Source organism: Glycine soja, chromosome 3 (assembly GCF_004193775.1).
Source record: "Glycine soja cultivar W05 chromosome 3, ASM419377v2, whole genome shotgun sequence".
Taxonomy (NCBI): Eukaryota; Viridiplantae; Streptophyta; class Magnoliopsida; order Fabales; family Fabaceae; genus Glycine; species Glycine soja.
Window position 1 is genome coordinate 23433292 of NC_041004.1, and position 17813 is coordinate 23451104.

Here is a 17813-nt window from a genome sequence, read left to right on the forward strand (position 1 = left end):
TGGTGTAGCATCTGCACTTACGAAACCTTTTTCATATTGTAACCATTTTAAGTCTAAGAAACGCAAAATGTCCCAAGAGCTTATCCTTAATAATCCAACAAAAGAATGAGTTTTCATTTTGGATTTTATTGCCATTTTGTAAATATTTGTAATATTTTTCTACTATAAAAATATTGTAAATTTTTTTTGTTCTTATTAAAGGATGTTTTTGAATCCACCACTACATATCTATTATGGAAACGAGAACATGTGGCTCTGTACTCTGTAAGATGCTACTTGGAAAACCAATAGAATGTTATGGCCTATTTTGGTTAGTGTCACTGTTCTGGCAGATTTTTGTAGTTTTTTTATGTTTAACAGGGGGCTATTTGAACCCTGTACTCTCACCATTGCATCTTGCAATTTACATTGCATTCTGCAAATTTACATTTCCAAATGCAATGGGGGTGTAAGATGCAATAGTGAGAGTACAAGAAATAAATGCCTATCAACATGGTGTTTATAAGATTTCACAAACACTAATTGTTTACAAGTTTTTTTTTACATGTTTTTTTTACATGTTTTTTTTTACACTAATTGAGGATAAACAAGTTTAAGCTGAAGTATACAAACTTTGCACAACAAAGAATATGAATATGAAGGATAAAGTGTAAAGATATTGTCAAGCTTAATAGTTAGCCTAGGGCATTAGTTTGTCAAGAAGTTGTTCTTCAATCTTCAAAACTTGCTTATACACTAGTATCTCAAAGGATATGTTTTAAGTTTGATCTTTGAAGATGTATTAAGTTTGATAAAGTTGTGATTCCTTAGAAAGTCATATCAATTTTGCTTCATTAGAAAAATCTCTCATAACAGACCCTTCCTTAACAAACATCAAAATCACCATTCTGATGAATCTTCAAAAGGCTCATCATAAAAGTTCCTCAAGATGTGTACATTGGAACAATTTGCATAATTGTCAAGTCTAGATAACTATCATCATTTTCAAACTTCTTCAAGAAGTATGCCAGTAGTGTGGGCTCCACTCAAATGACTATTGTTAAGTCAAAAGATATTTATGTCTTAAAGACAAATCATGACTCCTAATTATTTTAATTAGATGCAAATAAATACAAATGATAATAGTTATGTCTGATCTGTTATCAAATCATGATCTATTTCTGCGTCTGAAGTTTCAAATGATATCTTGAATAGACACGATCTACCATGTCATTTAAGTGTTGCATCTAAGATCTTCATTTAATACTCTACGTCTAAGATTTTATTTTGCAGAAACATTCTCCTAGGATCTGTTGAAATCCTATGAAAAATAAATGAAATCCAAGATTTGAAAGTGTTGATCTTCATCAAAAGGCACATTCTGATGTGTAGACTTGCTCTAATTTCATGTGACTTTTCTGCTGAAGTGCTTATCATGCTAACCCACCAATATGGACTTGGACTTTTTGCATAAAGAAGGGATGCACATTTAATGCAAGCATTAAATGCCTCAACGATCATAATTCATCAGACAAAGAACTTAAGTGAAGAATCAATCCATTGAGACAACTGACATTTGAAGATGAAGGCTATAAATAGAAGAAGCTTTGAACAACAACACACAAAAGTTTCATTCATTCATTCTTCTGTAAAGTTTTATGTTAATTCTTGTATAGATCAGAAATCTCTCAAAACACTTTGTATATCCTAAGATAATATACTAAGGAGTTGAGTGTGATATCCATCTATAAGATGATAATTTTTTAAATTATTGAACAATCTTAAACAATAAATCTTGTTGATTTGTTTAGAACTATTAGTAACCTGGTAGGACAAAGAATACTATAACCTTTTTAAGTTTGTGAAACTTGGTGGGTTGCTAAGAACTAAATGTAGCCTCAGTGGCAAAGACGAATTAGTATAAATCATGTGTGTTTTTTCTTTACTGCTTTCCTTCGTTTTAACTGACAAATGATATAGATTTGTTTTTAGATCTTATATTTTTTTTGGTCTGTTGTGAAAATCTTTTCATCATCATATGATCAAGCTTTTCACGTATTCTATTATCTATTTTTAGCAAAATTCGTATTAGAAAATAACTCTTGTTTTGTTTTAAAAAAGGTTTAAAATTTCTTAAAACACAATTCAACCCCCTTCTTATGTTATTTGCCTCTACAACTACTGTGAAAGGTTTAAAAGGAAGGAGCATCATGAAGATTGTTGAAGTTATCCTAATGAGAGAAAACTTGAGTTGCATCTCTGTGTGAGAATGTGTCATTGTCGCTTCAACACCTCTTAAGTGAGAGTGACCCACTTCTCATTAGATCTTGTGTTGTGATCTTTTCATAGATAGAAGCGGGATCTTGTAATTTCCTAAGTGAAAATCTCTCTTGTTAGGAGAATCCATCTATGTGCAACCAAACACAAAATTCTTGTTGTAAAGGCCAACAAGTGGCTAGAAAAGTGGAAACCAGTGGTGTTACTTATCTAGTAGTCTGCTAGGTTTGAAGTCCAATGAGGTTGTAAACAAGTTGTTGAAATTCAATGGTTGGCTTGTCCAATAGTGATTGGATGTTAGTGGAAATTTCATCTTGAAGGATGAGGATTGAACATAACCCAAGGTTGTGGTGAATCATTATAAAAATCTTTATCACTATTTTCTTCCTTTTTCTCCACTTACTGCACTTGCTTTAATTGTTTAATCACATCAGTTTTTGGAAATCATTAAGCTTAAACACTCTTTTGGAATGAAACCTTTAACAAAAAATTTCTTTAAGACTTTATAACTAAGCAACTCCTTTTGAAACAAACATCTTAGTTGTCAAAACATTTTTTAGAAATTACATGCATTTTCGTTTTAAGCTTAGAACAATTCTTCATTCTGAACTAATATCATAATAACAATTTGTTTTCACTCGTGTTATTTTTGTCACTTGAATATGAACTAGTGTCTATTTAATAGTTAGTTTTGAATCTCTTTATCACTTCAATTAGATAAAATAAACACTTCAGGTAAAATAACAAAGTTGACAAATTTGGTGTTGATTTTTTTTAAGTCTCAAAGTTATTTAAAATTGGTCATTGATGACATTGGACTATTTGAATTAATGAAATGTTGATGCAATCCTCTAAAGGAGGGGAGCCATCACCAGAGTCACGGCTAGGAGACTCCAAGAAGATTGGGCCAGGAATGCAGGAGAAGGTCTTAGGATTCTCATGAGCCTTAGCGTAGATTTTGGGCCCATGACTAAGTATGAATCCACTTATTTTTGTACATATTAGATTAGGGTTTCATTATTTTAGGATTTCATAGTGTAGGTAGGGTACCCCACACGTTTAGGGTATCCTGGTAATGTAGGATTTTTCAGTCCTTGTATTTTAGGACACATAGACTAATTTTTGTATTAGGGATAATTTTGTAATTTCATATGCATTAAGTGCACATTAGATGTGTATGTTGGGAGAAAAATTTAATTGATTCGAGAGAAGCCCAATCCAATTAAATTTTGGACCAGCCTAAGGGGGAGGTGAGTGTTTGCTTGCTACACCCTATTGTCACTTCATATAGTTACACTTTATGTATGTCCTTCATGCATTACATGTCTCATGACACCTAAGCAAATCTTAGATTTGATATTGGATTAGTGGGATGAACTATAGCTGAAATTCACTAATCATAATTAGTTAGATTTTGGCTCCAAACTTAACTCTACAAATTCAAATTCAAGTGAAACCTCCAATTTTGTGTGACACTTAAGCTATAAATAGAAGTCTTGTGTGTGCATTTTGAAACTTTGATCATTTGAGAAATTAGACTTTAAAGTTCAGACTTCATTCTCCCGCTCTCCCTCTCCCTCCACTCATCTTCTCCTACCTTCAAGCTTTTATCCGTGGCTTCCTATGGTGGTGAGCTTGTTCTTGACTCATCTTCTCCTTGAAGTGACGTCTCCAATCACCTTTTCCTCCTTCTCCATTTCACTACCATTAATCTTCAAGAAGCAAATGACTCCATCGACGAAGAAGATTCAAAGCCTACAAGCTCAACATGGAGCTACATTAAATGTGATGAAATGGGTTGAAATAACATGAAACCTTAAGTTGTTTCACTATCTCGGTTATTTAAAATGGAATAAAATGAGATGGCAAATAAAGGAAAAGATTCCATCCTGTCACATTTGAAATCCTTCTTTTTGTTCCCTCCCAATTTGGGGAGCATCAACATATATATATATATATATATATATATATATATATATATATATATATATCTGTGTGTGTGCGTGCGCGCGGGGGCGCGGGCGCGTGGGGGTGTGCGTGTTCATGTGCGTGTGCGTGTTAGTTTTATCAAATTACAATTTTATCCCTTTTAATTTAAATATTTCTCACACTTAACCTACTTGCTTCACACGGTCTTTTCTTATAATAACTAATCTTAAATTGCAAATTTTTTATTTTATCAAACATCATAACATTATGAGATTTTTTCTATAAAATCTTTGAGGATCATTTATATAATGTCGTTCCTTAAAGTATAAAATAATAATTTGTTATTATAATTTTGTTAACCATGGGTTATTTGTCCCTCCAATATGCAGGTGATTTTTATCGTAAAAAGTAGCACGTTAGTCAACAAATCAATATTAACAATAACAATTAGGAGTATTATTTATACTTAATTGATTAAGAAGGAAAACATTGAACCCAAGAAACTTAATGAGTCAGATTCTAATACTCGTATATCTTTTTTTTTATCATGTTATTAATACAAAATATTTATTGGATCTTACTTAAGGGAATCAAGTTTACTATTAACATGTTATTAATACAAAATTAATGACTCATACAGGAATCAAACATGTGATTTTCGCATTATTAACACAACACTCTAACCAACTAAGCTAATAGACTAATTATGTTATAAAATAATTAATGTCGTTATATGTAACACTAAATTTTTTAATGTATATTTAATGCGCATGTAAATTTAGATAAAAATTGGACAATCTATATGAGACTTACAGATTGACAATTCGTAAGCCCAATCTGTATCAATTTTATGAAAGGATAAAATGAGAATTTCGCATGTTATACTAGGTGTACCAACAATTGCATGGTGCACGTAATATCACCCAAACTAATATGAAGCCCAAAACTATAGGATTAACTATATTTTTTATCCATTAACTTTTTCAACTTTTCACTCCGAATAAAATTTTGACCAGTCTTAGTCCCTAATGTTTTGATCCTTCATCCTTTTTAATCTATGTCATTAAATATCATCATTAAGTGATGATATGACATTGATTTGAATATGATTTTATTACATTTTGTGGGTGTTTATTTTTCTAGCGGTTTAAAACTTTCAGAATTTGGTTGGATGAACTTTTAATTAAGTGTTAAATAATTTATGACGGCTAACAACGGCCATAAATTGTTGGGTGTTGATAGGTGCACCCAGCATTATTGCTAGTGCACCCAGCACTTAAGGTAAAATGACAAAAATACCCTTAATCTATAAGCCATTTAAGTTGATCCGTAAAAGCCTTACGGATCAACTTGATCCATAGAAACCTTACGGATCAACTTGATCCGTAAGTCTTTTACGGAACAATAAGGATCAACATGATCCGTAAGCTTTTTACGGATCAACTTGATCCGTAAGACTTTTACGGATCATGTTGATCCATATTGTTCCGTAAAAGGCTTATGGATCAAGTTGATCCGTATCAATCTTACGGATCAACTTGATCCGCACGATTTACGGATCACCCTCACACACACCCATCACAAATGCAAAAAAAGTGCAGGGGCAGTTTTGATATTTTAATTAAATGCTGGGTGCACCAGCAATAATGCTGGGTGCACCTAGCAACACTCTAAATTGCTTCACTAAGGCCCAACTCTTCTCAGCCGAATCCCCAGCCGGTCCCAGAAACTCACTAGAGGAACAAATTAATGAAACGAATGATGCATGCTATTAAGTGAACAAAAGAGAAATACATTGATTGGAGAATCAAATTCAGATTTGGAAACGCTTATCAAATTCATTTAGTGGCTACTTTAAAAAGCAAATTGTTTTATGGGAACAAAAGGGAAACAAATTGTTTTTCTATTATTTTGCTTTCTGGGTTGAATTGGATTAAATATCAATATAGGAATGGGAGGAGAACAACTGATGATTAAAGTCAAGTTGTTAATTGGGAATGAAAGCACTGGTTTCTTTGAGGTCGTGGATCAAACAGATGCTGGGCGGGTGCATATGTGGGTAGTGTGTATGTTATTAAATTGAAGTGAAGCTCACAAAACAGATATCAGATCGGCATAAATGTTATGGGGGGTGGGAACGATTTCAATAATAGAGGAGTTGCATTTGCAGAATAAAATTGGGGGAGGGGCGGGACCGAATTTGCCAAATGTGGATGCCAGATAATAGAACTCTCACCCTCCGTATCAGTCTCCCTATACCCCTCATTCATTCTATCCCCATTCCGTCACCGTTACAGTTACAACCTCTGTCCGTCCTCATCCCCAACATGAAGCGAGGCGAACCCAATCACTTTGTTAAACTGGTTCAAAATATTCCTAAACAAAACACTCTACCCCCAACCTTTAACCCCAGCAAAAACGCTGCAATTCGTTGCTCCACCCCTCGAGATAATAGAACGGAAGTGATGTGTGATGCTAAATCGAGGAGCCAACGACGATGTCATCGGTGCTGCAAACGCGAACAACATTGTCTTTGTGAATTTGGAACTCAAGGATTTTATACTTGTTAAAAATAATAGTGGAACAATTTCGGGTGATTGATTTTTAACCACTAAACACTATTTGATACTTAATTAAAAGTTCATCCAACCACATCATCACTTAAATGGCCGCTACAAAACATAATAAAATAATATTAAAATCAATGCCACATCATCATTTAACAATAATATTAAGTGCAAAGACTAAAAAGGATGACGGACAAAAACAACAGGGTCTTAGTCAAAATTTTGTTTAGAAACTACAAAGAAAAAGTTAAAAAAGTTCAGAGATAAAAAAACATAATTAACCCAAAACTATAAGCACTATCTTAAAGGCAAAAGATCTTAAATTCAAATCTTGTTCACGTCTTTATACATAAGATCTAAGCTGGTAAAATCGCCACTAGTTAACAACTTCAAAACATTATCACTTCAGTAAAATATTTACAAAGTGATATCCAATTATTAAATCCTAAAAAGATAAAGATAATGATCTCCTAATAACAGAAAAGATAAAGACAATGATTGCCTAATAATAGAAAAGATAATGATCTCCTACAAAGATAAAGATAATAATCTCCTGCAAAGATAAATATAATGATTGCCTAACTCTTTTTAGTCTTTCTTCTACTTGATAGGGTGTGCCTCCCTATTTGGGAGGTCTACGTGACAAGAAAGACAAAAAAGAGTTATGCAATCATTATTTTTATCTTTTTCGAATACTATTGTCTTTATCTTTTTAGAAGATCACTATCTTTTTGTTATTAGGGAATTCTTATCTTTATCTTTTCCATTATTAGGAGATAATGATCTTTATCTTGTTAGGATAGTTGAGACTAAGATATTTAGTTATAATACTTAAGTGCCTCACACACTCACACTCAGCTTAAATGTATTTATATATTGAGAGTTAAAATGGATCTGAAGCAATGTGAAGAGTTGCCTGGTTGTCCCAATACAACTTCATTTGTTTAACTTCACAAAACTTCAACTCTCGAAGAAGTTGTTTGATCCAAACTAACTCACAAGTGGTTGTGGATATAGCCTGTATTTTGCTTCTGCATTAGACCGAGCAATAGTATTTTGTTTCTTGCTCTTCCAAGAGATAATACTGCCTCCAACGTCCAGTAGTGAACCTTCTATCTATGGGGCATCCAACCCAATCAGCATCACAATACCCAAAGATTTGAATATTTTCTTTGTCCTTATAACAATCCTTGTCTTGGAGCCTTTTTAATGTACCTAAGAATGCAAATCACAACCTTCCAGTGATCAACATGAGGAGCCTGCATGCATTGATTAACCACACTATTTGCAAAGGAGATGTCTGGTCTTATAATTGTGAGATAAATGGGTTTTCCTACTAGTCTTCTGTATCTTTTTGGATATGAGTATGGTTCATCTTGGTCTGTCATTAACTTTTGATTCTAGTCCATATGACTATCAATGGGTCTACAATTATTCATGCATGTTTCTTCTAAAATATCAAGAGCATATACTTCCTTTGAGAAACCACAATGTCTTCACTTGATTGAGCTACCTCAATACCAAGAAAGTACTTAAGATTCTCAAGGTCTTTAGTCTAAAAATGACTGGACAAGTATTCTTTCAGTTGGGAAATCTTAGCATTATCATTTCTTGTGATGCCTATATCATTCAAATAAACAAGATACACATTTTCCAGGAGATGTATGACAATAAAAAACTGAATTATCTACTTCACTTTGTTTTAGCCCAAAACTTTGAACAAAATGACATTTTCCAAAACCAAGTTCGTGGAGATTGTTTGAGCCTGTAAAAGGATCGACGAAGCTTAGAAACTAGACCAGATTCCCCCCAAGCAACAAACCAAGGAGGTTGCTGTATGTAAATCTCCTCATCTAATTCACCATGAAAAAATGCATTTTTATTATCCAATTGATGTAGGGGCCAATGACCAATAGCAACCATGGCAAACAAGAGTCGAATAGTAGTGATTTTGGCCATAGGAGAGAAAGTATCGCCATAGCAAGACCATATATATATCTAGGTATATCCTTTGGCCACTAATCAAGTCTTAAGACAGTCAACTTATCCATTATGACCAACTTTAAAAGCATATACCCATCTACAACCAACTTCCTTCTTCACAGGAGGAAGAGGAACCAACTCGCAAGCATGGTTATCGAATTGAGATTCAAATCGTGAATCGGAAGAGCTGTTTTACGAATCGTGAATCGAATTGTCTTATGAATAGTAAGATACAAGATCAATAAAATACATAGTATTTTAAAGTAAAAATAAGTGACATAAGCAAAATAAGAAAATATATCATATATGAAGCAAAACAATCAAAGTCATGAAAAAAAAAACATAAAGTAGTGGCTACAAAAAGATCGACATCATCATCTCCAAGTCTCATGCTTCCTACGTCCTACACCCTAGTCTCATGCTTTCATTCATCAATGTCATCATCTCCAAGTAAGTAACTTCTATTTCCTACTTCCTAGTGTAACAGGAAAAGAACAAGCCCCAAGAGAGAGAAAAAGATGTTGAACACAGTCTTCAAACTAAGGGAAATAGGAGAGGAGACTTGAAATAGGACCAATAGGCAACGACAAGCAGGCTGGTGGCAGCAACACAACTTTCCAGTGACAGTAGAACCAGTAACTCAAGTATTTCCCGAAAACAATGTACAAACTCGAGACACAAAGGGTTACATTCAAACCCACCAACCAAACACGGAAGGAATGACAATCGGGGCCTAAAAGGGACAGGAGCCTCCAACGAGCACTATGGTGGTGGTCCGGTGACATTACAACAATGGATGATCAGTGGGTGAACTGCACGCGCCTTACAAAGCTGCATGTGGGACTGAAATAGAAACCGCGACCACTTGGGTTCTTCCTCACTCAGAGAGGCACTCCAGATCTGGTGTTCGCCAAAAAATATGGTGGCGGCCGGTGTCCAGAGATGGCGGTTGGCAGCAAACAACAGGCAGAGTGGGATCAACCCGCTCTGATGCCAAGTTGAGACTACGATATTTGATTATAATACTTGAGTGTCTCACACTCACAAAGTTGAAATGTATTTATATATTGAGAGTTAAAATACAAGCTGTCTCTATGACGGATGACTACAGCAGAGAGAAAAGACAACAAAATATAAAAAACTACATATATAAATCTAAAACATTTAATTAGGATATTTATCAATTACTCTAATTATAATTGGGATTGACGAAGGGAGGCAGAAACTATATATAGGAGATAATATTTAGAAGGGAGGGGGGAAATATTCGGAAATTGTTTAGGAGGTTCCAGGTTCCTCTAATTACCTGAGTTATATTGTTTCTTTTATTTCTTTATCATCAATAATAAATCAGTTCTGCTCTTTCTTATTAAGTTCTTGGTTCGGGTTCTATCACTCACGTAGACTTCCCTGATAGGGAGGCACACCCTATCACTTACTCATTCAAATGTTGTCAAAAAGCCATCCCAAAAAAGAAATCATAGAAATGGAAAACATGAAATGGCTTAAGGTTAGATGGCCATTGCTGCATATCAAGGAATAAACTACATGACAAAATACCAGAAGGGTTGACCAAAGACGTTAAGAGAAACACATCTTTCAAATTAGCAAGATAAAAATAAATGGCGATAATGTCAAGACTTCTTTGGTATCTGGAAAGTTTGATCATAGTTGGTACCATATTAAAACTAGTTAGACAGAACATCAATTTTGTCATGTCTCTAGTTGTCTTTGAGCTACAATAATCAGCAATATGCAAGAGTGATACTGAAAAAATCTTAATGAGGAATTTTTTACCATTCCTCATTAACAAGTGCAATCTATAGACAAAATGCAGAATATTTTTCTCGTGGGGGGTCCTAGAGGAGTGAAAGCAGCAGCCATTTGACAGGAGAGGAAAATAGGTGGGTTAATGGAGGCTCAAACCACTAACAGCATCATTACGCCCTAAAATAACTTTTTCCAGCAAAAGCACAAGATGCATAGGAAAGTAACATAATCAACTACTAATAACCTTGAACTCCAGTAAAATATATTTAGAGATATATATCACTCCTGCACATGCCCCTATATACTTTTCCAACTAATTGGTTCCAGACAAACATAATTACCTCTAAGATTTGAAACTATCATAGGCTCGTAGAATCTATTGAGCTATTGTACAGAATTACAGGTCACAATATTGACAGCGAAGATAAAAGTGTTAAATTTAACATGACCCTTCCTTTAAAGTGATAGTTTTCTGGTATATTTGTTTCAAGCATTCATCTTAATAGATTTTTTCCATAACGAAGTTTAATATAAAAAAAGAAACCACATCCCACGTGCATATTAAGAAGATCAGTATGCAATAAAAGGGAAATTCATGTAGCAGCATGATAGAAACTTGATTAGAAATGGAAGAAAAACAGAAATTCTTTATTCTGACCTATCACAAACTTTCAAACTTAGCATAGATAAGCAGCTATTTTATAGTAAAGAACTTTTTCATAGGGCTCAATTAATAAATAGAAGAAAAAACAAATATTGTAAAGAAATCATTTTCATTATAATCAACTAATGCCAAAAAAATTAACTTACCCTAATTGAGGTGAGTAGTAAAGACTTCAAATGCAACAATAAATAGAATAAATAACTTGCAGCACAATCTGCAACTGGTTTTGTAGACTCTTCTGTTATGGAAACCATCAGAGCTTATTTCGATCATTATATTTCACAACCTGCAGGCAGATAAACCATGTCACCGTAAATCCATAAACCAGGTGAACAAAAACAATAGACAACAAAAAATAATTAAGAAGGTTAAATATGTTTTTGGGAATAAATAATACATGTATGAACAGTGTAAAAGTCATTTACATTACATGTCATCTGATCACAAACAGCCATGAATGATAAGTTTATTCACTTTTATAATAACTACCCACATGTGTTGCGTCAGGAATGATTTCTAATTCGTTGACAATATTTTTTTTTAATTGAGAGTGCATACCTATTAAACTCATGTTTTAAGCTCCCCAAATACAGAAATTTCATTTCCAATCCCTAAGAAAACCATCTCTTGACCCTTCATTTACAGAAATGCATCATATGTGGCTCCTCTCCTTCCTTCTCACTTCTCACTTAGTTACAGGGATTACACCTGACACCATGGTTCTAATTTGCAGTTGGGTTTTCACTTTTCAACTTACAACACAACCGTATCATGACTGCAATTGTGGTGGTATCAGCTGCATTTTCCCACAATGTCAAGGATCGCGATGAAACCACAATCACAACCACAATTTAGAACCATGCCTGACACATTTCCATAAACAAGAGACCAAACAAAAAAAGAAACAAAAGTGAAATTTCCACTAAAACCATCTCTTGATCCTTCATTTACAGAAATGCGTCATCTGTGGCTCCTCTCCTTCCTTCTCACTTCTCAATTAGTTACAGGGATTACACCTGACACCATGGTTCTAATTTGCAGTTGGATTTTCACTTTTCAACTTACAACACAACCGTATCATGACCGCAACTGTGGTGGTATCAGCCGCATTTTCCCACAATGTCAAGGATCGCGATGAAACCACAATCACAACCACAATTTAGAACCATGCCTGACACATTTCCATAAAACAGAGACCAAACAAAAAAAGAACCAAAAGCGAAATTTCCACTAAAACCATGTTTAACCCTAATTTAAAATGAGTAAATAGTGTATGCATTGATTATCATACAATCACATTCTGTCATGTATAAGTGGTACCTCTTATAATAACTTTTTTCCACTGACAATATAGAACTTAAACTCAATTAAAATTACAATTTAGAAAGAAAAAAAAATGAAACCTTTTTCAGTTTTGTTGAGTAATCTTGATCCTCTTGCTAGACCCAAACGCCTTACCAATGGAATCAACGATCCTCCTTTGTGATTCCAGAATCATCTGGATCCGCTTCTTCTCCATCTCCAACCTACACCGCTCCGTCTCCTTCATCATCTCCATCTTCAAACTCTCCATCCCAATAAACCTCTCCGCGAAAACCCTCATCTCCATCGACAACCCCAAAACATCGTCGTCTTCATTCTCATTCTCCTCCTCCTCCTCCTCCTCCTCCTCCTCTTCTTCTTCTTCTTCTTCTTCAACAACAACAACGTGCTCTCTCAAAAACCCTCTGTCGTTGCTTCTCATTCTCACAGGTCTCTCGCTGAGGATACAGTTAATACTCTTCGACTTGATGTTAATGAAACCCTCGTCGCCATCATTGTCGTATTGATCGTCGATGGCGTCGTCGTCGTCTTCGTCTTCTTCTTCGTCGCTGTATAGAGGAGCAAGGGCGGAGATGGGGAGGGGGCCGCGCTCAAGGTCATCCATGAGGGCGTTGTACTGCCACGCGCCGGGGCGGAGCGCGTCGGCGGCGGAGTGTTGTTGTTTCTTCTCGGCGCGATGGCGCTGGCGGAGCTTCTCCATCTTGTGGCGGCACTGAAGGGCGGACTTGGCGGGGTGGGCAAGGTCGTAGCCGCAGCGTGCGGCGACGACGACGGCGACCTCCTCCCACTGGTTGTGGCGCAGTGGGCCCCGCTTGAGGGCGTACCACTTCTCCTGGTAGGCGCGGATGAGGTGCACGGTCTCCTGGTGGGTCCAAGGGATGGGTTGTGGCTTCTTCGTCGATGCGGCGTCGTTTGGGGGGGTCGCCATTTGATAGATGAGAGAGAGTGTGTGGTGTGTAAGGAACAAAGGGTTGTTGTTGTTGTTGTTAATATTATTCGAGTGGGTGTGTGAGGTTGGGGTTGGGTTGGCTGTGAGTGTAAGGAAAGGTTTTGGTGGGTTAGGTTGATATTTGGTGGCGCGGGTTGGAGTGGTGGCGGTTAGTGGAAGGGTAGTAGGGAGGTGGTGGGGTGATGGTGGATAGTGACATGCTGGGTGGGTAAATGCGCCAGCCTGTGCGAGACTGCAACTGTGCCACAACTCTCATGTTTATTTTTAGGTTTAATAATGTCAAAGGATTTACATTTTAATTATTACATCTACCCTTGCTTTGGTTGGTTGAGTTAAAATTGTTAAGAAAGAAAAATAAATTTTAAAAAATTTGTGAGTATAATACTCTTTTATTTTATTTTAATTGAAATATTTTTTTAATTTATTACATTTCATCTCACTCAATCAAATTCATCTTTGAAGATTATTCGTTTTAATTTTAAAAAATTATACTTGTATTTCTTGAATCTTTTTTCCAAATATATAACACTATTTTTTTTATACTAGTTTTTCTTAATATTTAAAAACATTACAATGACACATTTTATATATTACACTAGTCTTTTTTTTTCAAATTGTAACACTACTTTTCTTTTTTAAATAAATTCTTTTTAATATAAGAATATCTTGATTCTCAATTAGTCCATCGGGGTACACAAACATTTGAAAAAAAAAAGAGTGGGTTGTGCAAAATTGAGTTGTCTATTTCTAAGTTAGGGTTTTCAAAATCTAACATTGAATTTGAACCACTAGATAAGAGTGACACTAATGATCCCGTCTATTCATGCAAGGAGAAGTTGATGGGAAAGGCATGTTGTTATCTGTGGTACATAAAATTTTATTTAGACAATCTTGAGAGACATTATTTAGATAACAAGGAGATAGTAAATTAAGTTGCATACTAGATCTCAAAATGTTGATATTGTTATAAAAAATAATAAGTTTTGACGAAGTTTGAATTCTTGATGAGACATATAAAACCATGAGATTAGAGAGCACTCAGAATGGAGTTTGAATTCAAATTCAAAATAGCATTGTAGCAGTTGATGAAAAGGAATACGTGAAGACATTTGAAGCCATTAGATTTAGTCAATTTGGAATTCATTGTACTTGTGTCAAAATTTGATAATTCAATCGTTAGTAGTAGTTAGATTATAAATAAAGACCTCCGACAACCATTTTTGTTAGATTATAATATGTGGAGTGATTTCCATTTTACTTGCTAAATTTGCTAAGGAATATCAGGCCGGTCACATAATAAGAGATTATGCAAGAGAGGAATGTTTCGAGGACCCATCTCTAAGCCCAAAAGTTGTTTGGGTTACCCATGTATCTTGCTTCACTCCCCATCACAATGTCATCATCTTTGATCCACCAAATGATGAAATGAAATATCATATGAAGTCACTTCATTTGACTGCTATGGTGGAAGACCAGGTTGTTAACAAGGTTTTAGTGGACGATGGAGTATCATTCAATATTATGTTGAAATCTATGCTAAGAAGGTTTGACAAAACTATTGAGGATTTTATAACTCATAACATTGTTGCATCAAACTTTTGTGGGAAACCATAAGGTTTCAATGGAGTCATTTGTTTAGATGTATTTGTTGGAAGTAAGAGAAGGCCCACTATACTTCTAGTGGTTTCATCACAAACCGGTAAGGACGTGGACAGGTTTTTTCGTTGGGACTCCAAGAAAGCATTTTTACTGATCAGTAAGGCACCATTGAAGAAATATAACTTCTTCACAAGCATATTCAAGCTTCATGGCTCAAATTTCAACCTATAGGGTTGATAGTTTGAACAAAATGGCTACTGTGGATGAAAGTGAAAAGAAGATGGAACTGAAGCTATCAAAGAAAAAAATGAATGAAGAAAAGGAACTAAAGTGCTCGAAATCAAAAAATAAAGAAAAATCAAAAGAAGAAAATTTCGAGTAGAATGGTGAGAATATGAAACTAGACTGTATTTATGATAACTCACGATTATGATTTGAGAAACCAATGTCCCTAGATCTGAAAAAAGATGGAGTCACAAGTTCCATTAGAGGAAACCAATTTGTGGACTGATGGAAATTGAAGACCTACTTATGTTAGTAAACTGCTAGATTATGGGCTTCAAAAAAACATTGTTTCTTTACTGTAGGAGTTCAAGGATTGTTTTCATGAGATTATTACAAGATGCCTGGACTTAGCAGAGATTTAGTGGAACATAGGCTACCTATTTGTGAAGGAAAGAAATCAGTGAAGCATGTACCAAGGAGATTTGCTCCTAATGTCATGAAAGCTATAAAAGCAGAAATTGAAAGGCTATTGAATGCTAAGTTCACTACTAGAAAAAATGTTTTTAACATTGCTACTTTAACATCAGTTTTTGATAAAAACCGATGTTAATAAAAGGGCAGTGACATTTTTGTAAATAAACTGATTTTGTTAACATCAGATTTTAAAATACAGTGTTAATTGATTTTTTTCAACATTGGTTTTTCAAAAATCAATGTTAACATCACCACGTTAAAATTGGGCTTTAATGTTAATGCCAGTTTTTGTAAAAACCAATGTTGTCTTTTCCCTATTATTGTCCCATCTTTTCTAACCCACTCTCTCTCACTCTCATTTCAATGTCACTCTCACTCTCTTATTGGCAGCTTCTTTGTGGTCACCCTCCTTCTCGCTGCCACCATCCTTCTCTGCCTGCACCACCTGCCCTTCTTAGATCTAAACCCCCCTCTCCGCCATGGATGTTAGCTGGTCCTCTGACCCCAACCTTATCAAGATCTCCTGGGACGAAGTAGTTTGACAATGTGTTAAGTTAGTAGTTCGACAATGGCGAAGTTAGGGTTTTAGGAATGAAGCTCGTGGAGAGTGGGGTTGAGAGCGCGCGATAGCAGCCTCAACTCTGTGGTTTTCACTCGCAAATCATACTTTAGCCTCTTCTTCTCTGCGTCCAGCAACCACGGACAACAATATTGAAAGAGGTAACATCTAAGCCATCTCAAAAGAGGTAACATCTAAAAGAGGTAACATCTAAGCCATCTCTATGAATTAAGGTATGATTAGTATTTCCATTTAAGTTATTTTTGTGACTAATAGAAAATGATTGTTGAAATTGTTTGATTGTGTTTAAAATGTTTAAATAACTATATTTAGTTTTAATTTTAAATATGTATGATTAATTGAATTTTGTCTGAATTGATTAATGCTTGAATTGCTTATGTTTTGTTTCTAAGATGATTAGATTCTGTTGAAAAATAAAAAATGTTTTGACATGTTAGAATAATTGAATTAAGTAAATAATTACCATGATATGTGTTGATGATCGTTATTTGATACTTAAAATTTAGTGTTTAATTAATCGATTACAATAGAACATACTTAGTTCTATAAATTGAAGATAAGTACAAAATTAGTTGATTATGTTAAAATTTATTATAATTAATTAACTATATTTAGTTTAAATAATTTCAATATACATGATTGATTTTTTGTCTTTGGTAATTGTGTCCAAGTAGTTGGAAGTTTGAAAATTAAAATTTGAAAGTTATTGGAAGTTTGAAAATTAAAATTTGGAAGTTATTGAAAGTTGAAAATGGAAGTTGAAAGTTGAAAATGGAAGTGAAAGTTATTGGAAGTTGGAAGTTGAAAAAGGAAGTTACTGGAAGTTGAAATTTAAAATTTAAAATTTAAAATTTGAAATTTGAAATTTGAAATTTGAAATTTGAAATTTGAAATTTGAAATTTGAAATTTGAAATTTGAAATTGAAATTTGAAATTTGAAATTGAAATTTAAAAATTTGAAATTTGAATTTTTTTAAATAGATTGTGCATAGTTAATTGATTGTTAATTAAATTTAATTAATTTGAAATGTTTGATGATTGATTGTGTTTGAGAGTTATTATGATTTTTTTTATTATATTTAAAGGTTATGTTGATTAAGATAGTGAATATGTATTTTTTTATGGGTGCAAAATAGTTTGTTTTAATGTATTTCTGTTATGTGTTTAAACTTGATTATCTTGTTTACTTATTTGGTACTTAGGAAATTATATTTTGAAACTTTATTAGTACTTTATTTTCTAAAAATTTAAAACTTGTTAGTTGCTTTATGTGTTATGGTTCTACTTGGTTATTTTTGATGATTTATGACTTATTTGATACATATGTTTTAATTATGATTTGTGAATGATTTTTTATCTTGTTTGATTTTTATAAGTTTTTTCTTTCTTGTATAAATACATTTATTGTATGTTTATCCATTTATGTATGATTTGACATGATTGGATTTTTGTCAAAATTATATTGATATGCTAAAATAATTGAGATAAGTAATG

General features: G+C 34.1%; 1 protein-coding gene across 3 annotated transcripts; it reads right to left on the reverse strand.

The window, feature by feature from the left end:
- Positions 1 to 6296: 6296 nt before the first annotated feature.
- LOC114406312 (serine/threonine-protein kinase rio2-like) lies at positions 6297 to 13698 on the reverse strand. 3 transcript variants are annotated; one of them, XR_003665400.1, is made up of 3 exons: positions 12573 to 13698; positions 11316 to 11455; positions 6297 to 6694 (listed from the first exon to the last, which is right to left on the reverse strand). XR_003665400.1 is itself a non-coding variant. In XM_028368995.1 (2 exons), exon 1 carries the CDS (start codon positions 13418 to 13420, stop codon positions 12578 to 12580), a length of 843 nt encoding a protein of 280 aa, XP_028224796.1. In that variant the 5' UTR covers positions 13421 to 13698; the 3' UTR covers positions 10068 to 11455; positions 12573 to 12577. The 3 variants fall into 3 exon arrangements, 1 of the variants encoding a protein (XP_028224796.1); XR_003665401.1 differs by lacking the exon at positions 6297 to 6694 and adding an exon at positions 9015 to 9739; XM_028368995.1 differs by lacking the exon at positions 6297 to 6694 and having other exon boundaries at positions 10068 to 11455.
- Between the last annotated feature and the right edge of the window lie 4115 nt (positions 13699 to 17813).

Bases quoted from the DNA above. Each gene is read 5' to 3' on its own strand.
- LOC114406312 (XM_028368995.1), bottom strand. From the start codon at position 13,420: ATGGCGACCCCCCCAAACGACGCCGCATCGACGAAGAAGCCACAACCC.